We start from the raw sequence: 16,499 nt of genomic DNA, 5'->3' as shown, positions 1-16,499 counted from the left end.
TTATGAACTGTATGTAATTCAGTCATTAGATCAAGTCCAAGATTTTCGTAGCAAACATGCAAAAACCACCAAAATAGATGTGAAACCACCACACTCATTACTATCATTTTATTTTTAGGAAAAGCACCAGACAGTTGCATGCAGAGCCAAACCAACAAACTCAGAACATTCATCCTTTCAATACTATCACTGTTTCAAATAATTAAATAAAAAAGAATCCAAGTGCATTCAAGTACGTGCCCACCCAATTTCAGTTACACCAATCTTTAGGTAAATCCCTGATTCCATTTGTTCATTATAAAAGAATGAGATCCTGTGCTGAATTTAAAGAGACCACAATGGAATGTGAATTGGCAGTGGAGCAAATCAATGATGTTCCTATCTCACCCTTGCCATAGAAATAAGGGCTGAGGGAAACTGGGATTTGTGTTATCAAATACAGACACCTGAAGTGTCACCTAATAAAGAAATTAATGCCACCAGTGTGTGCCAGGTTCAAAGCAAGGGCTCATTTGTGAGCACTGTGAGCTTTCAGCTGGGAGTTCTCAGAATGTTGATGATTCCCAATAACTTTCAGTCCTAGAATGAATCCCAAATGCAGCCCATACCCACTGGAGCCTAAGGCAAGTTATTTTTGTGCAGCAGTAAAAACAGACTCCAGCTGCAGCAGTTCCAAAAGCTGCTGTGTAACATTGAAACAAAACTCAGGAACAAGTCTTTCTTTGCAAAGCTTTTAACCCAACTGAGAGCACCAGTCCCAGCCCACAAAGCCCTGACTCTGGTTATCACTGCCAGAAATCCTGGTACCACAGTGAGATGCTGCACTGCCTCTGCATTTCAGTCTCTGTCCCCTGGCAATCTGAGACAGAAGGGTTGTGCTTGTGCTTTTCATTTCCTGCCTGTGTGGGGACAGCAGGCAGGGTACCAACAAGATCTTGGTTTAAGTGGGTATCTTTAGAGCAATGCATCTAAACACATTTTTATTAATAATCAGTAACACCCCCATACTGAAGCTGATGAGGGTGTAATCACTTCCAGGGTCTAACCCAAACCTGTCCAGCTCAAGAGGGATGCAAGGGGCTTCTGACAAGCTTTGGAACAGACCTTCAACAAGGCATCTTCTCAATAAAAGAAGAGTTTAAAAAGCCTCTTCAAATCCATTTTTAAAGGTAACTGACACAATCTAAGAAATTAATAACCATACCTGCAAAATTAAAACGGGAAAGGGATTTTGAGTGACACACAGTTATTTAACACTTCAGTGCATGTAACAAAAGCTGCATACAAAAGACCATTTCAATCTGTATTATTTCTGTCTGGAGTACAGACCGTGGCCCCTAGTAACACACCTAAGCAATTCACATGTCCAGATAATGATTCCCAAAAGGTACAGCCTTGCAGAGTAACAATTAACAGCTAGAACTATCTGTTTCTTTCATTTTCCCAACGTTAGTTTCTTTATGCAGTGGCTTGCTTTTTTCCTCTTTCACTTTGTTCTGGTTCAGGGCATTTTCAGACACTTGATCCCCACTGGTGGACACAGGATCTAAAACTACCACGGATTCTGTCTCTTTTTCACTGCTAGAAGCTTTTCTTGTCAATTCTGTGTGACTAGTTGATCTAGAAGAAAAAGAATAAATATATAAATACAAATGACAGTTCACATATGCAGAAAAGCATAAAAACACAGAAAAGCATTTCTATTAGTAGCACATACAACCAAGACAGGTCTGCTAAGCTAATAATAGATTTATAGATTTAACAGCTGTTATGTACAGATAGCAGTGCACAAAATGCAACAGTCACATTCCCTCTCCTGAATCATTTGTTAAGCCAGGCATGGAAGATGAAAAATGAACTCACAAGGCACTGAAAAATGGTTTCTGCACACCTTTAGCCCAGAGCCACCTGCCTGGGGGCTGCACTGCATGACTGAGGCACAGAGTAACCAGATGTTCCCTTGGCTGCTGCTGGTCTCACTGGGAGCAAGCACTGAGCATTTCTGGAAATTCACCCACTGGCTTTGCTGAACTGTCAAGGGCGTCTGACCCACGCTCTGTGCTGCAGAAATGGGGTTACACCACCATTGTTTGCAGAGCAGGGATTCGTGGGGATAAAAAGCCTCTGAGCAGGGAGGAAGGAAAGGTCAGAGACACCTGGGTTATTTGTCAAAGCTGGCATCAGCCTATAAACACTGAAAGCACTTGTGTGTATTCAGAAGCTTTGTACTGATGTTGAAAACATGCAGGCAAATCCTTAGATTAGCTGGAATGCACCAGCAGAGAACATGGCAAACACTGGGAATTCTCAGCCTGAACAAGTGGCAGACTGGGGTGTTCCCACTGCCACCTTAACCCTGCTGGGTGGGCAGACAGAGAGCCTGAGAGCACAGGCTGTGCCTCCTGCACCCTGCATTGCAGAGCCTGAGCCCCTGAGCCCCCAAAGCCTGAGCACTGCAGAGCCTGAGCCCCAAAGCCTGAGCCTTCCAGAGCCTGAGCCCCAAAGTCTGAGCATTGCAGAGCCTGAGCCCCCAAAGCCTGGGCACTGCAGAGTCTGAGCCCCAAAGCCTGAGCATTGCAGAGCCTGAGCCCCTGAGCCCCCAAAGCCTGAGCATTGCAGAGCCTGAGCCCCAAAGCCTGAGCATTGCAGAGTCTGAGCCCCTGAGCCTGAGCATTGCAGAGCCTGAGTCCCAAAGCCTGAGCATTGCAGAGTCTGAGCCCCTGAGCCCCCAAAGCCTGGGCACTGCAGAGTCTGAGCCCCAAAGCCTGAGCATTGCAGAGCCTGAGCCCCCAAAGCCTGAGCATTGCAGAGCCTGAGCCCCCAAAGCCTGAGCATTGCAGAGCCTGAGTCCCAAAGCCTGAGCATTGCAGAGCCTGAGCCCCTGAGCCTGAGCATTGCAGAGCCTGAGTCCCAAAGCCTGAGCATTGCAGAGCCTGAGCCCCTGAGCCTGAGCATTGCAGAGCCTGAGCCCCCAAAGCCTGGGCACTGCAGAGTCTGAGCCCCAAAGCCTGAGCATTGCAGAGCCTGAGCCCCCAAAGCCTGGGCATTGCAGAGCCTGAGCCCCCAAAGCCTGGGCATTGCAGAGCCTGAGCCCCCAAAGCCTGGGCATTGCAGAGTCTGAGCCCCTGAGCCCCCAAAGCCTGGGCATTGCAGAGCCTGAGCCCCCAAAGCCTGAGCATTGCAGAGTCTGAGCCCCTGAGCCCCCAAAGCCTGGGCATTGCAGAGCCTGAGCCCCAAAGCCTGAGCATTGCAGAGTCTGAGCCCCTGAGCCCCCAAAGCCTGGGCACTGCAGAGTCTGAGCCCCCAAAGCCTGAGCCCCCAAAGCCTGGGCATTGCAGAGCCTGAGCCCCTGAGCCTGAGCATTGCAGAGCCTGAGTCCCAAAGCCTGGGCATTGCAGAGCCTGAGCCCCCAAAGCCTGGGCATTGCAGAGCCTGAGCCCCTGAGCCCCTAGGGTCTGGGCATTGCAGAGCCTGAGCCCCCAGACCCTGAGTCTTCCAGAGCCAGTTCCCCCATAGCCTGAGCCCCCCAGAACCAGATCCCCCAAAGCCTGAGCCTTCCAGAGCCTGAGCCCCCCAGAAGCTGATCCCCCAGATTCTGATCCCCCAGAGCCCCCAGCCCAGTGCCTGTGGGCAGGGAGCTGGGCAGGCTCAGGGATGGCAGCCACATTGCGCTGGCCCATCCTTAGGCTCAGCCTTACACCATCCACACCCACAGAGCCCAAACTGGGCAGGTGCTGAAATCCTCCAAGCTGCAAGGTCCCACATGCACTGTAGGCTTGTCTTTTTTCCTCTAAATTTTCATGTTTATTTTTAAGGAACAGTTTTCCATTCTGGTAAGGTAACACCCTTGAGAGGAAAAGGTAGAATCAACTCGGGGCCAGGGAAAGAAATTTAGCTACAGGATCCATCTGCCATGAACTGCCCTTTATTGTGACAGTCTTTGTCCTAAAGAAAATGACAAAGAAGGAAAAGGTCACCCCACTCAAAAATCAGAACACTGGGTGGGGACTGCACCAGCTCCCATGTGACGGGGAGAGGGTAAATGAACAGGTTAAAAACAAAAAATAACCACAGAAACAACAGTTGCTGCACTTTCCATTTCAGAAAGAATTTACTCAGCTTGCTGCTGCAGCACTGGATAGAACAAATGAAATCCATGTTCAAGCTTTAATTACAAGAATTGTCTCTAACATTAGAATTTTGGTATAAGTTAATTAATGCAGAAATTGGCACTAATAGATACAGTTTCAGACTCATTTGATTATCATCAGAAGCTAGTGATTTCAAAAGGAAAATAATGCTTATTTTATGCAAAAGTTGTCAATCATTCCAGAAAAATACAAGGCGGGGTATTTTGAATGTTACAGCAAATTAAACTTTTTAAAGCAGTGTTACCAGAAGAGGGTTATTTTAAAAAGTGCTACTTTTGAAAAGCTGATTGCCCAACACTATAAAAATGGTCAAAGCCATAAATGCCAAGTTCATTTTTATTTCACTTTGGAGGTAACTATCTTTCAAATCCCAACAGCTGGACTATTTAATACAATCTGGTGAATCAAAGTATAATTCTTCACTGGGCTCACAGTGGGGAGTCTGCATTAGTGTATGGCAGCATTCCAACAACTGATGCACAGCCAAACGCTCTGAAGTCTGTTTCATTTGTAACAAAAATGGATAAAATGGCAATCATATTTACCACCTTCAAAGGACAGAAAAATGAAAGATGTCGATATAAAGTAGTTTAATGGAGAAAACCGGTGATTAAATCAGTGTTTGCAGCATAAAAATAAGAATTACTATCTGACTTTGTTGTACCAGTATTGCCTTCTTCAAATCCTTCACACTGGTGCAGCACCAGCCTGACAATGCTGCTGTTACAGCTGAGGCGTTGTTAAAAATTATTAACCCTATTTATCAGTTATTCACAGCTTACTTTCAACAGTTTGCCAAGAGCAGAATGTTTCAGTGGGAAAAATGAACATAATTTTGGTGCTCCTTTTCAAAAAACAGCATCTACTCATACAAATAAAGCTGGGAAAAGCAATGAGCAAAGACAGAGTTTGCTACAGTTCTGAAAAACTCAATTTTGTCCAGCCAAGGTATTTGCATTCAGTTCTGTGCAGAGCTTTTCCCTCACTGAGATTATTAATGCTGTTATCAATATTCCTGTTATTTGTCCAGCTTTATATTTAAACCAGAAATCGAGACCCTAGTTCTATTGTACTCATGCACACACAGTTGCTCACAAGTTTGCATGTATTTTTTAATGACTAAACACATCAAATCTGCACTGTGAAATATGGACTTAGATGAGAAATGCATTTGAGATTAATTCTCTGGGATATGCAATGTTCCATGCTTTTTAATGTAAGAATATCAGAAGCAATCTGTTCTGTTTATATAGTTACAGAACCTACAGAAAGTGTAAATACTAAAGGGTTACTGAAGCCTGTGACGTAGCACTGCTGTGACCTTTGCATAAAATTTACAGTAGGAGTACAAAAGGACAAACTAAGGATCAGATTGTCAACTGAGACTTGGATTTTCTTTGTTTCCTCTGGTAATATTAGAACCTTGGCATTATTTAACCTGGGTCAGTGTTCTATTCATGAAATCATTGTAAAATCATTGTAATATGTATCCATTAGAAAACAGAATTTTATGCCAGTACTCATTGAGAATAAAAGCAAAAAACTGCACATGTGTCTGTTATTTCAGAATTCTTAACAAGGTAGTAGAATAAACCAGAGAAGAGCACAGGCTAATACTGAGCAACAGTAAAAAACACCAATTCCAAGTTTTGAAAGTCTGAGCTGAACAAAGAATTCCATCACAGCCCTACCAGTATTAGTCCAGCCGTGATTATAGGGAATATTCACAGTGACAGTGGTGAATGGGCCCTCTGCTCCCTACTGAAGTACCAGTGCCACCAGACATCTGTGAGGGAAGGCAAGAAACCTTCTCCATTTCAGAATGCCCCTGCTGAACCCAGCTGAGTACAAAGGGGGCCAGCACAGCAGGCAGCAGGACAGAACTGCAGAAAATCTTTAGCACGGACATTGTTCCCACTTTCAGGTGCTTCTTTTGGAACAGCTCAAAAAGATCAGAAAATTTACTTAAATGAAGAATCTTGGAGAGCTTCTGCCTGCACTGAGAGGGCACACAAAGAGTACAAGCTAAGAAAAATGCCTCAGTGGCTTTTAAAACAGTTAAGACTGAGGAGACCTCCAACTCCCAGAACATCCCATTGTTTTCTTCATCTGTTGTTTGAACTAAATTGCCACGTTCAAGCTGCACTGGAAAACCTTTGCAGTTCATTCCAGCTGAGGCTGAGCTGCTCCCTGCAGAGCTGGTGGATGATTTGGGGTACTAAGATTACAGCTGGGAGAGGGAGGACAAATCCTTTAATTGTATAAAATCATCAGATTAAGACTAACCCTCTCTGTGGTGCACTCTGTCAGCAGAGAACTCTGCACCCCAGAAACACAATGTTTACCAAGTGCTGAAAAAACCCCACCAAAAAACCCAAACCCCAGGGGCAGGGCCAGACACACCTTTCCCTTCTGTGCCCACACACTGCAGGGGTCATGGGAACTGGCTTTGCTGCCAAGGAAAGGAAATTGTCACCTCTTCTAAGCAGCTGTCCCAAAATTACACTCATGCTGGGTTAAACACTGGGGAAGAGATCTGCAGAGGAAGTTACCTGCACACTCAGGTGAGGCCTCAGTTTCTCTACAGGACACAATTACTGATGTCTCCCCCCTAAGCACCACCTCAGCAAAATTTCACACATTCCAAACCATCTCCTTAATGGCTTCAGACACACAAGAACCTCTTGCACTGAAATAACACCTCACCTAGGGGCTCTGAACTCTTTCTATAGCAAGTTGTACATTAAAATCTAGGTGAAGAGAAAAGAATAAACCCTGCCCTGCAAGAGACACCTGGCAATGATGAGACATGCAGTGCTCCCTGTGATGGGAAAGGTTTGCTCAGCTGCTGCTGCAAACATATTAACAAGTCCCACCTTGGTTAGGTTGCAAGGAATTGCAAATGATGGGAGCTGCATCTTTTAATCTCAGGTGGGAATAAGAAGAGGATTTCTCCTGCAGGGTATCCAGTCCAGGCAGGGCACTGTTTGTCCTTTAGGGAATGCAACAGGAGCAGAGTGTGGAGGGAGCAGCCCCTGGTGCAGGGCACACAGCTCAGGGTGATTCACTGTGTGCCCCCCCAGGACATCCAAAACCATGGATGGATCACATGCCCTGGTTTAGCTTCACTCATGCCATGAATCCAGGGATCCAGGATGCACTAGGGGCACTCCAGATTACAAATCAAAGCATGGCAAGCACAGACAATAGTGAGATTTGCTTCAGAAGTGCTCTGCTGATCCAAACTAAGCTGCTTGTAGGGAAATCCAGAAAACTGCCTGGTTACAGAGCTGAGTTGTGAGAGCTGCTGGCCAGAGGAACTGCCCTCTGCTGCCTGCTTCCGAGGAGCCCTGCTTCCAACAGCTTTCACACCCCAGAGTCTGGAGGCTGCTTCTACCAACCCCTGCTGCAAACAGCCCCCAGGAGAGAAAAGCAAAGCAGCTGCTCTGTACTGTGGTGTGGGGCCTGCAGGTTATCCCTGCTCCTCCTGCCAGCCTGGCACACAAGAGGAGGAGAGCCCCAGCACCTCCTCTCTCCTGGAAATCCATCCCCAAGGATGAGTGTTCCCAATTCAGCAGGTTTACACCAGTGACTCAGAGCAAGCAAGCCCTGCAGCACTGAGGACTCTGGCCCACCACATTTGTTTTAATGCTTTAAACAGATAAATTCAAGTGAAATGTGTCTTTTGGGATGTCACCGAATAGGCAAGCTGAGAAATAAACTGAGCTTCACATATGCTTTTCTAACACATAACAACTGTGACTGTCAGCACAAGATCCTTTCCACAGCCAATTCACCACGCATTCTGAGAGACCTTGGGGCCTGCAATTATTTCATTTCCTTTCTTGTAAATGCAATTTCCACTTAGTTCGTTGAAATAAAGGTACACAAAAGGTGGCAGGAGTTGTCTTGTGTTTTCTGGTTTGTTCCAAATCACAGAAATCCACAAACTACAAACACAATTTTCAGGATCAACCTCACCTTTCTGTCAAGGGTAGCTGCTCAAGAAAATGCAATGGCATTATTCATGCCTAAACAACTGCTGAAAATATCTTCATCTTTCTGATTAAATTAAAATGAAGATCATTTTTCTTCTAAGGATACTTAAATGAAAGGGGAAAATGCATATGAGTGAAAATTGCATTCTGCTTTTAATTCTCTGTGGGAATTAAATACAACTGCAGAGCACAAAAGGAAATTGGGTTCTTTATCCACTCAAAAATAAATGATGAAAGTACCTGCATAAGAGTGAAGTATCAGTTCATAAAAATACATGCAAACTGAATATTCAGCTCATTTGTCATGACTTCTTCCTCTGAACAAAACAACGAAGACTTGCTAGAATAGGTACTGGTGGTATGAGTTTTCTAACTGACAGAGCAGGAAATCAGGAGTTTAATTAGCCATAACTACAATATTTTGCCAATCTGATTTGTCTCATCTCTTTCCTTTTCTTGAAATGACAAACTGACAAGCAACCTGGCAAGGCAGCAGAAGCAAGTGCACAGCCCAATTCCAAAAGGAGCCTGGTACTGTTGGAGAACAAACCAATCCTGCAGGGAATCTGAAATAAATATTGCTGAAGTAGATTTAACTCTGAGGCTGGTTTCAGGTCTTCAGTTTGCTGTGATGAAAGATTCTGAAGATTCTGCTGCCCATCTGTGCAAATGCAGCACCTTTTTTTTTTTTTTAACTTGAGATTTCAAGGTAATTCAACCTTTTTACCAACACATTTTTAAGAGTAATAGTCAGGACTTGTTTTGGTTCAACAGAAACTGCCCTGCACACCAGCATATAGACCAAGATGACGCACATGATTGTATTTTTTTGGAATATTTGCCAGAACAACTTTTAATCAAGAGTTAACAATATAACTATCATCCCTCTTCAGGATATGGAAAAAACCTTTAACCTTGTGATTCTTCAAATCTCTTGAGGCTTTTTTTTTTGACAGAGAAAATGAACTATTTTTTTTTGAGAATGTTCACAGGTTTTAGAGGAAAAGAACTTCATTAAAGAGAATTTAATTTCTCCTTTCACATGAGATGCAAATTATCTGGGGAGTCGGTGGTAAACAGCTGCAGACTGTGCATTTATCTTGTTAACTAAAACTGATATTAAATCACTTCCCAAACACATCTTGTACTACAACGTATCTAGAAATTCATGTTCTACTTACTGTAAAGTAGGCTTGGAGCCCGTAGCACCCTTAGGCTGGCTGGGGACAGGACCTGAGTTGGGTACTTTGGAAGTGAAATCTGTCTCCACATCTTTCTGGTTCAGTGCTGCCTGTGGGGCACTGGCTCCTGAACCCAGCACAGGCAGAGACTTTGATTCTGATGTGGCCAGGATTCCAGTGGGATCTAAAATCCAAAGAAAGTTTAATGCTTCTGTTACCTAGATTGGTCTGGAAACAACACAAGAGCAGAGCAGAACTCAACTAACTGCAGAAATCAAAATGGAATTTTAATGAACAGCATCCAGTGCAAGAGAATGTCAAAATACTTCATTTCCAGCTCCTGCTCTCCCTTCCTTGTACCACAGGCAGCACTTGCTGTGTTGATCCTCCTGCCTTCTGGGGGGACGAGCCCTGCTGCCCCCAGCCCCACCCAGGCACAGCTCTGGTGCTCTCCCAGCCTGACTGCAGAAAAGCTGCTCCCAGTACTAATGAGGAGCCAGTGAGCTGTCTGCAAATCCAAGATAAAGCTCTACAGTGACATTCAAACCAGCCACAGACTCACATTTGTACAAATTGTGTTTGCAGCCAAGCAGAACATCAACAGTTTCTTACAGAAGATGACAGTAAAGCACAGCATAAAAACTGGAGACCACTGGTCTGCAGAAGAGGTTAATTCAAATCACCACTCCTAAATCTCATTTCTCTGGCCAGCATTACTCTCAAGAGAATTTTCACAGTAGGTCTGTCATGGTTTGATGCTGGTGCAATGCCAGTGCCCCTATGAGAATATACTCTCCCTAGTGCCTACTGTGAGATGTGACCAGAAATAGAGCAAAGCAGAGACAAGGTTCAAGCAAATAACATCTGAGCTCCAGGATGGAAAGAGGAATTTATGTGTCTGTGTGTGCATAAAATCCTGACAGAAGCATCTCTTGGAGAAAATGGGATGAAAAGCAACAGGTGAGACAGGGAAGAAGAAGAAGAAGGTGAAGTTCTCCTAGTGGCTGCAATGGCAGTGGTCTGGAAGGGCATGTGAAGGCTCAGGAGTCCCTGGGTGCAGGGAGGGGAGGGGACTCCTGAGGGGCAGCACTCACTGCCACTGTCCTGCTCAGTGGTCACTTTCCGGCGCCGCAGGACTCGCTCCAGCTCCGTTTCACCGCTGTCTGTCTCCAGGGACTTCAGGCTCCGGGAACTGGTGGATTTATTCAGGGTTTCCTGCAGCAAGAGAAAGTCAGGAGAAGCTCTCTGAGGACAGATGACGCCAAGCAGCTCGTGTGCACAGCTTCAGAATCTTTCACACTGCAGCTCCAGAGCAGCTGCCAGGCTCTGCCATTGGTACAGCAGGAGCAGCTGGAATTCACTCCCCACAGCTCACCTTGACCTGGATTCGTGATGCAGGGACAAACCACACTCACTACACATGAGGGGAGTGATATCAGGCTGAAGAGAGATGCCCTGGCCCTGCCACTGATGAACAAATTCTGATGTTTGTGGGAAACTGCCAACTTCCTCCATCTTAACGTGTGAAGGATCTTAAGGAACTGCTGGAGAGTCATCATGCACATAATTAACCTCTGCTAACAAAGAGCCAAAGATCCATCTTTTGCTGCTCCAGTGGGTTTTATATTTTAACACTGTCCTGTGTTGCTGCATCCTGGTGTATACATGTGCAGAAGCCAGTATTTACCAGCTACAGCTGCAGCAGATGATATCCTGTAATGTAACTGATCTGCCATAAACCTGACTCTATGTCTATATACTATATACTCTATGTCTATATACTCTTTTGCACAGAGTTAGATCTCAAGCTGAAACAGTTTTTTATACATACAGAACATAAATAAATTATATTAATAAATATTATTAAATAAATGCTATTAATAAATACATAAATAAATGCTATTACTGCCTTGTGCCAAGGCCAGCATGTGGTATCAGTGAAGCTGCAAGTCCAGGAGCACTTTTCTTAAAGTGGGTGGAAAAGAGGCTTTAAGCAAAGCCTGAAAAACTTCACAAACTTGCCTACATGAATTTAAACACACATTTAGTGCATACCGCATGCATTTCCCCACTCCCAAAAATCAGTTGTTGGATCAGAACATACTTGATTGTAAAATTTGCCCAAAATGTTTATAATGCAACTGGAAATTTGGTGCCCATATACTATTTCATTTTCCCTCTGAGTCTTTCCATAAATCTTATTTATTCAGCCTTCCAAAACATGTCAGATTCATACAGCATTTTACCAGATCATAAATAACATTCTATTGACATCTTTTGTTGATAAGCACATAACCTTTGATCAGAAATAGCCAAGGAAATAACAATGCAAGTTGCAAAAGCTGTCCTATTTTCAGGAGCCCTGCAGAGAAGCCCTTAATTCTTCACTCCTGCCTAGAAGTTAAAACATTTTCTTTCAAAACTATTTGAAATTTAACTGAGCAGGTTATTCATTAGTAGTATGCCCCAGATCTGTACAAATGTACATGTACAAAAGCAACTTAAAAAAGGGAGTCACTCAAACTCTGGAATTTGCACAGCATAAATGTGTTTTGTTTGTAACAATTATATGGAGGTCTACACAAAATGCATAATTAGCATAGTAACAACAAATGTTTACTCCATCACATTCCACCCCCATGTTTGTTGTCTGACTGTGCATAATCACTGCTCTCAAGAACAGACTGGAGCTGCATTTTATCCAGTTTGTCGTGCACTGCAAATACCCTGAGAGGCTCAAAGGCAAGGAGCCTGGCGCAGACATGCAGGGCCTGCAGGATTCTCCCTGCTCCCCCTGAGTGCACAGTCCAGCTTCCCTGGTGTCAGTGACACAGTGCTGGAGAAACAAAACAGCTGCTGGAGAAAGGAGCCTGGGCAGGACAGCCCTGTCCGACCCTCACTACTGTGCAAACAGCACACCACTCCTCTAATTATGGAATTCTGCTTAAAGAACACTCTCACTGTTGCATTTTATTCCTTTCCTATTTACTGCCACATTTAATGAAGTGTCCCTCTAATTAGGGCTCAGCATTAGGGTCTGGTGACTCTCTAGACCATTTCTTCCCTTCTTCCCCTGCTTTCACATGACTGGAGAACAGCAACTTTAACCCATCACTGGTGATTTTAAATCCCACTCTGCTGTACTGCCTTGCATCCCCCAAAACACCACTGAAGTGTTTTTTGTATGGGCTGTTTAACCACAGGGTGATGAGAATGATGAGCTTCACCTTCTAGAGTGGAAGTGAAGCATTTTGCCTCAAAACTGGCAGAATTTCACCTGCCAAAGTGGCACCTCAAAAGTTTCAGGGTTACAGAAGCCAGGGAGCAAGAACTACAGCTCCTTCTGACACAATTTCAGCTCTTGTGCAAAAGAAGCAACAAGCAATGACTTGAGTAAAGGACACAACAGGAGCACATTGCTCTCAGCTGGACCAAACATGCCTAATGTTTTTATTTTGTGGTAAGGGGTTATATGGACAGCTATTCAGAATCCATTTTTTCCACATATAAATGCAGATAGACCAGAGCTATTGCTTTATTTAAACCTCACCTATGCTGACAAGAAATCTGGTGCCACAGGAAGGAGACCAGTTGATGAGCACAACTCTGCAAATACTGTATGTGCAGTCCAGGGGCTTTACTTTGGACTAGGTATCCTCCATCCTTAAGCATCCCCACTGTGAGTATTTGGAATTTTTCCAAACAATCTATGGCAGACACAGACCACAAAATCCCCTCTAGTGGCAGGAGCACACAAACCCAGAGAGGAGTGCAAAAACTAATTCTCCTTAAGTCCTTAAGTCAAACCAAATCAAAGGTGGAACTGGGGAATTTGCTTTTATGGCTTCAACCCAAAGTGCAGAAGTTTCACAGTTTGCACAGAAGGCCCTGCCAGCTCAATGAGAAGAAAATGAAATTTAATACGAAAGTTTCCTCTTACCAGAATCCCTTTTAGTTCTTTCATTGCACTTTCAGAGGGCTTTGGTGTTTCTGGCTGTAAGCAAACACAAGACACAAATGTTAAAAGCCACATGAAGTGGCCCAGGACAGACTCTGTACCTGCAGACAGACCTCACCCAGGGGCTGAGTGACATTCCTGTCCCCTCCTCTCCCGGGCACAGGACTAACACTCCATCTGTTTCCTTACTCAGATGAAGAGAAGAGCCTCAGCTCTCAGCACTGTGAGCCACAGACTCAAATAAAGATTATGCTTTTGTGAAGGAGGTAAGCAATGTTCTATAGTAGCCACATCCACGTATAAGTTGTGTTGCATAAAAGAAAAAAAAATGTGTTAATGCAGCCCACTTGTTGATCATCCCCTTTAACCACTTCAGGTATTCTCTCTGTGCTTTTTGTTTCTTAGCAGCTGTTTGTTTACAAGCTTCTTTTATGTGTCAAAGAAACTGGCCTTTACTTACTTACTGCTGCCTTCATTTGCATTGTTTTTTGTTTGTTTTTTTTTGTTGTTTGTTTGTTTGTTTTTGCTTTCTCTCTTTTTTTTTTTTTTTGTTCTTCAGGTATATGCTGCTCTAATCCATTTTATCCAAAATCAAGCCAAGTAAACGAGGGGAGGAAAATGTATTCTTCTGAATATTTAAAAGAAAAGTTTATTTTCAGTGTAAATTACTGTACTTAGCTAAAATTATTGATTTGCTACTTATTCCAAACCTTTGTTTTAGGCCTGCTTGACTGGTTGACTGGTCTCAGGTGAACTCCCTTTTTAATCCTGTCCATCATTTCTTCCACAGCTTGCCTCTTCAGATCTGTAACTTCTTCACCTGCTAAAAAAGGCAAAGAACAGATCACATTTCAGACAGGAGCTGCAGAGAAATGGTACAAAGTGAAAACCATGTTCTCATTCTGGATACAGGGATCTCTGCTATCAGCTCAGCTGCCCCCAGCTCCTCAAGGATAAAATTCCACCCTGCACTGAGCATCCTGACTTTGCAAATGCCCAGCTGCAGAAGTTTGGACAGAAGCAGGGCCCTCATCATGACAAACACAAAGCTCCAGGACTGTTTGGGAATTGCACAAGCTCAGTGCTCAGGATGAAGCAGCAGGGGCTGGAAGAACCCAGCTCTGCTTCCACTGGGGCTCAGCAGGAATCTCCACAGCTGCAGTGACACAGGAGAAGCTGATAATGCCCCAGGACAGGGACTCCCCCATTTCTCATGGGTTTGAGGAGCTGGCAGGAACAACACACCAACACCTCAGCCTGGCCTAAACCCACCCCTCCTAAAAACACTGCATCACGTTAAAGGGAAAAACTGAAATACCACGGAAGGAAATGGCTGCTCTCTCAAGAGATTTGGTATCAGGACTGCAAATTATTGAGATGACAGGAAGCTCTGTGATGAACCTAAATAATGCCTGTTAACTTATTCTGGATAACAAAAGAAAAGACCCTTAACATACCAGAAAGGGGAGGGGGGGAAGAGCACTTAAATACTTGGAGAAATAGGGCTGATGCTATTCAAAGCTGCCAACTTTGTACCTTATGTAACAGGAATTTTTTAAAAAGACTTCTGCTCTCTCACTTGTCAGGGTACTCTTGATGATTCATAGAAATATGGTTTATGTATTCTAAGTTGATTTAATGTCAGCCTTTAATTTCACAAACAGCCTGTTTCAAATATAAAAGCTTAATTGGTGGTATGGGATAGAAACCACTCATTCTAAGTCCTTAACAGGGATTAAAACAAGACTCAAGTTTGATATAATAACTAGATAAAGAAAGAATTTTCTCCCTTTTTTTATTTTAAGGACAGCTCAACTATTAAGAGGAAAAGCAGTTTATACGTAATTGAAGAAAGGTCAGAACTGTTAGTTTCCTAATAAATAATGAAAGAATGAGGAGTTGAGAACTTAAGAGTGAATTTCACAGTATTTCACGCAATCACTGCCTGTGACAGTCTCAACAAAAAGTTGTAATCAAAACATCTAGGATGCTTCAAGGAACTCTGACAAATCAAGGCACCGTAATTGGACTTCTACTGAAAGATAAGACTGACCCTTCATCAGAGATCTCAGACAAGGTCATCTCTCTAACTATTCTATCCAGACCAACAACCTTGTTTCTCTCAGACTGGTAACCAGTTCCCAGAAATTCCCCCAGGGACCTGCCCAAGTCACTACACTCCTCAGTTCCTCACCTGAGAATGGGAGGAGTAAAACTCTCCTTCCCCCACTTCCTTCCTGTTGGTTCCATGCAACAATCCAGCCTGACTTACATACCATTAGTCTGCTAACAGCAGGGGTCTTTTTAACAGTTATATCCTATAATTTCAGCCAGGTTCCCTTCTTTGTTTAAGTGGCAGCAAATGAGTTAAGCAATTCACTAAAAACAAACTCCTGCTGCTTCAGAAGGAAGAGAGAAACAGCAAGAAAACCCCTGGTTATTTAACTGGCAATGCCTGTCTAACTAGCCCTGACTCCTCAGGCACTCACAGTCATTTGCAAATCTGTACTTAACTCCTGTTCTCAACCTGCTAAGTTTCCAGCTTCCATTAACAACAATAAAATGCAATTTCAGCTGTTACTTTGCATGCAGAGCCACCTTAGTGCAAGACTGTTTTGTTTTAGGTTTTCAGTGTTATTAAAGGATTAGAATTACAGTCAACTCTGAGTGGTAATTTCACAAGATATGAATTGAGGGACAAAAACTTAAGTATTTAACAAACAAGCTCTGTGGAGAGGCTCTGGACAGAAGAAATTGCCATGTGGAAATTCAGAAATTTCCCTGTATTATGCTGAATATAACCTGCTCTCTGTTTAATGCTTGTAGGTTTGGTCTTCTGCCTCTTGCAGGTAACCTGTAAAAGCACAATGCCCTGCACATGCTGCAGCTCAAGCAGGATTACAACTTTTCTCCAGTTACAGCAAATGTCAGGTGTTCCCTTGAGGTTTTTGACCTCAGCCTCAAAGACTGTTCATACTCAAATCCTTTTGGAAGAAGTAAATTGGATGCTGATGACCAGCTCAGTTGTGGAAGCAGAGATGGCTATGAGGGCCACACAAATTACTTGGGATCTCGAGGAAATTTGGAGTAGAATACAACAAAATGTTTCAGCTGTGACCATCTGGTCTAACAGCCTGACCACTTCAGGGCTGAACAAAAGTTACAGCCTCAAAACCTTACAAGCTTGGGGCACCAGCCACCTCTCTGGGAA

The 16,499-nt window shown here is 43.8% G+C and overlaps 1 protein-coding gene across 2 annotated transcripts in view; it reads right to left on the bottom strand.

Moving 5' to 3' along the window:
• Window positions 1–93: 93 nt before the first annotated feature.
• The window catches only part of SHTN1 (shootin 1), a 55,767-nt gene continuing 39,361 nt past the window's right edge, over window positions 94–16,499 (bottom strand). Inside the window, exons 13-17 of one of the 2 annotated variants that reach the window (XM_063163129.1) lie at window positions 13,999–14,111; window positions 13,271–13,324; window positions 10,425–10,545; window positions 9,331–9,514; window positions 94–1,620 (exon numbers count right to left, since the gene is read on the bottom strand). In XM_063163129.1, coding sequence (XP_063019199.1) covers window positions 1,410–1,620; window positions 9,331–9,514; window positions 10,425–10,545; window positions 13,271–13,324; window positions 13,999–14,111 — 683 coding nt within the window. In that variant the 3' untranslated portion in view covers window positions 94–1,409. The remainder of the gene's footprint in view (window positions 1,621–9,330; window positions 9,515–10,424; window positions 10,546–13,270; window positions 13,325–13,998; window positions 14,112–16,499) is intronic. The other variant, XM_063163131.1, reaches the window with a different exon arrangement.

The sequence above is a fragment of the Melospiza melodia genome, chromosome 9, assembly GCF_035770615.1.
Source record: "Melospiza melodia melodia isolate bMelMel2 chromosome 9, bMelMel2.pri, whole genome shotgun sequence".
NCBI classification, from domain to species: domain Eukaryota; kingdom Metazoa; phylum Chordata; class Aves; order Passeriformes; family Passerellidae; genus Melospiza; species Melospiza melodia.
This window is presented reverse-complemented; position numbering and strand designations above follow the sequence as displayed.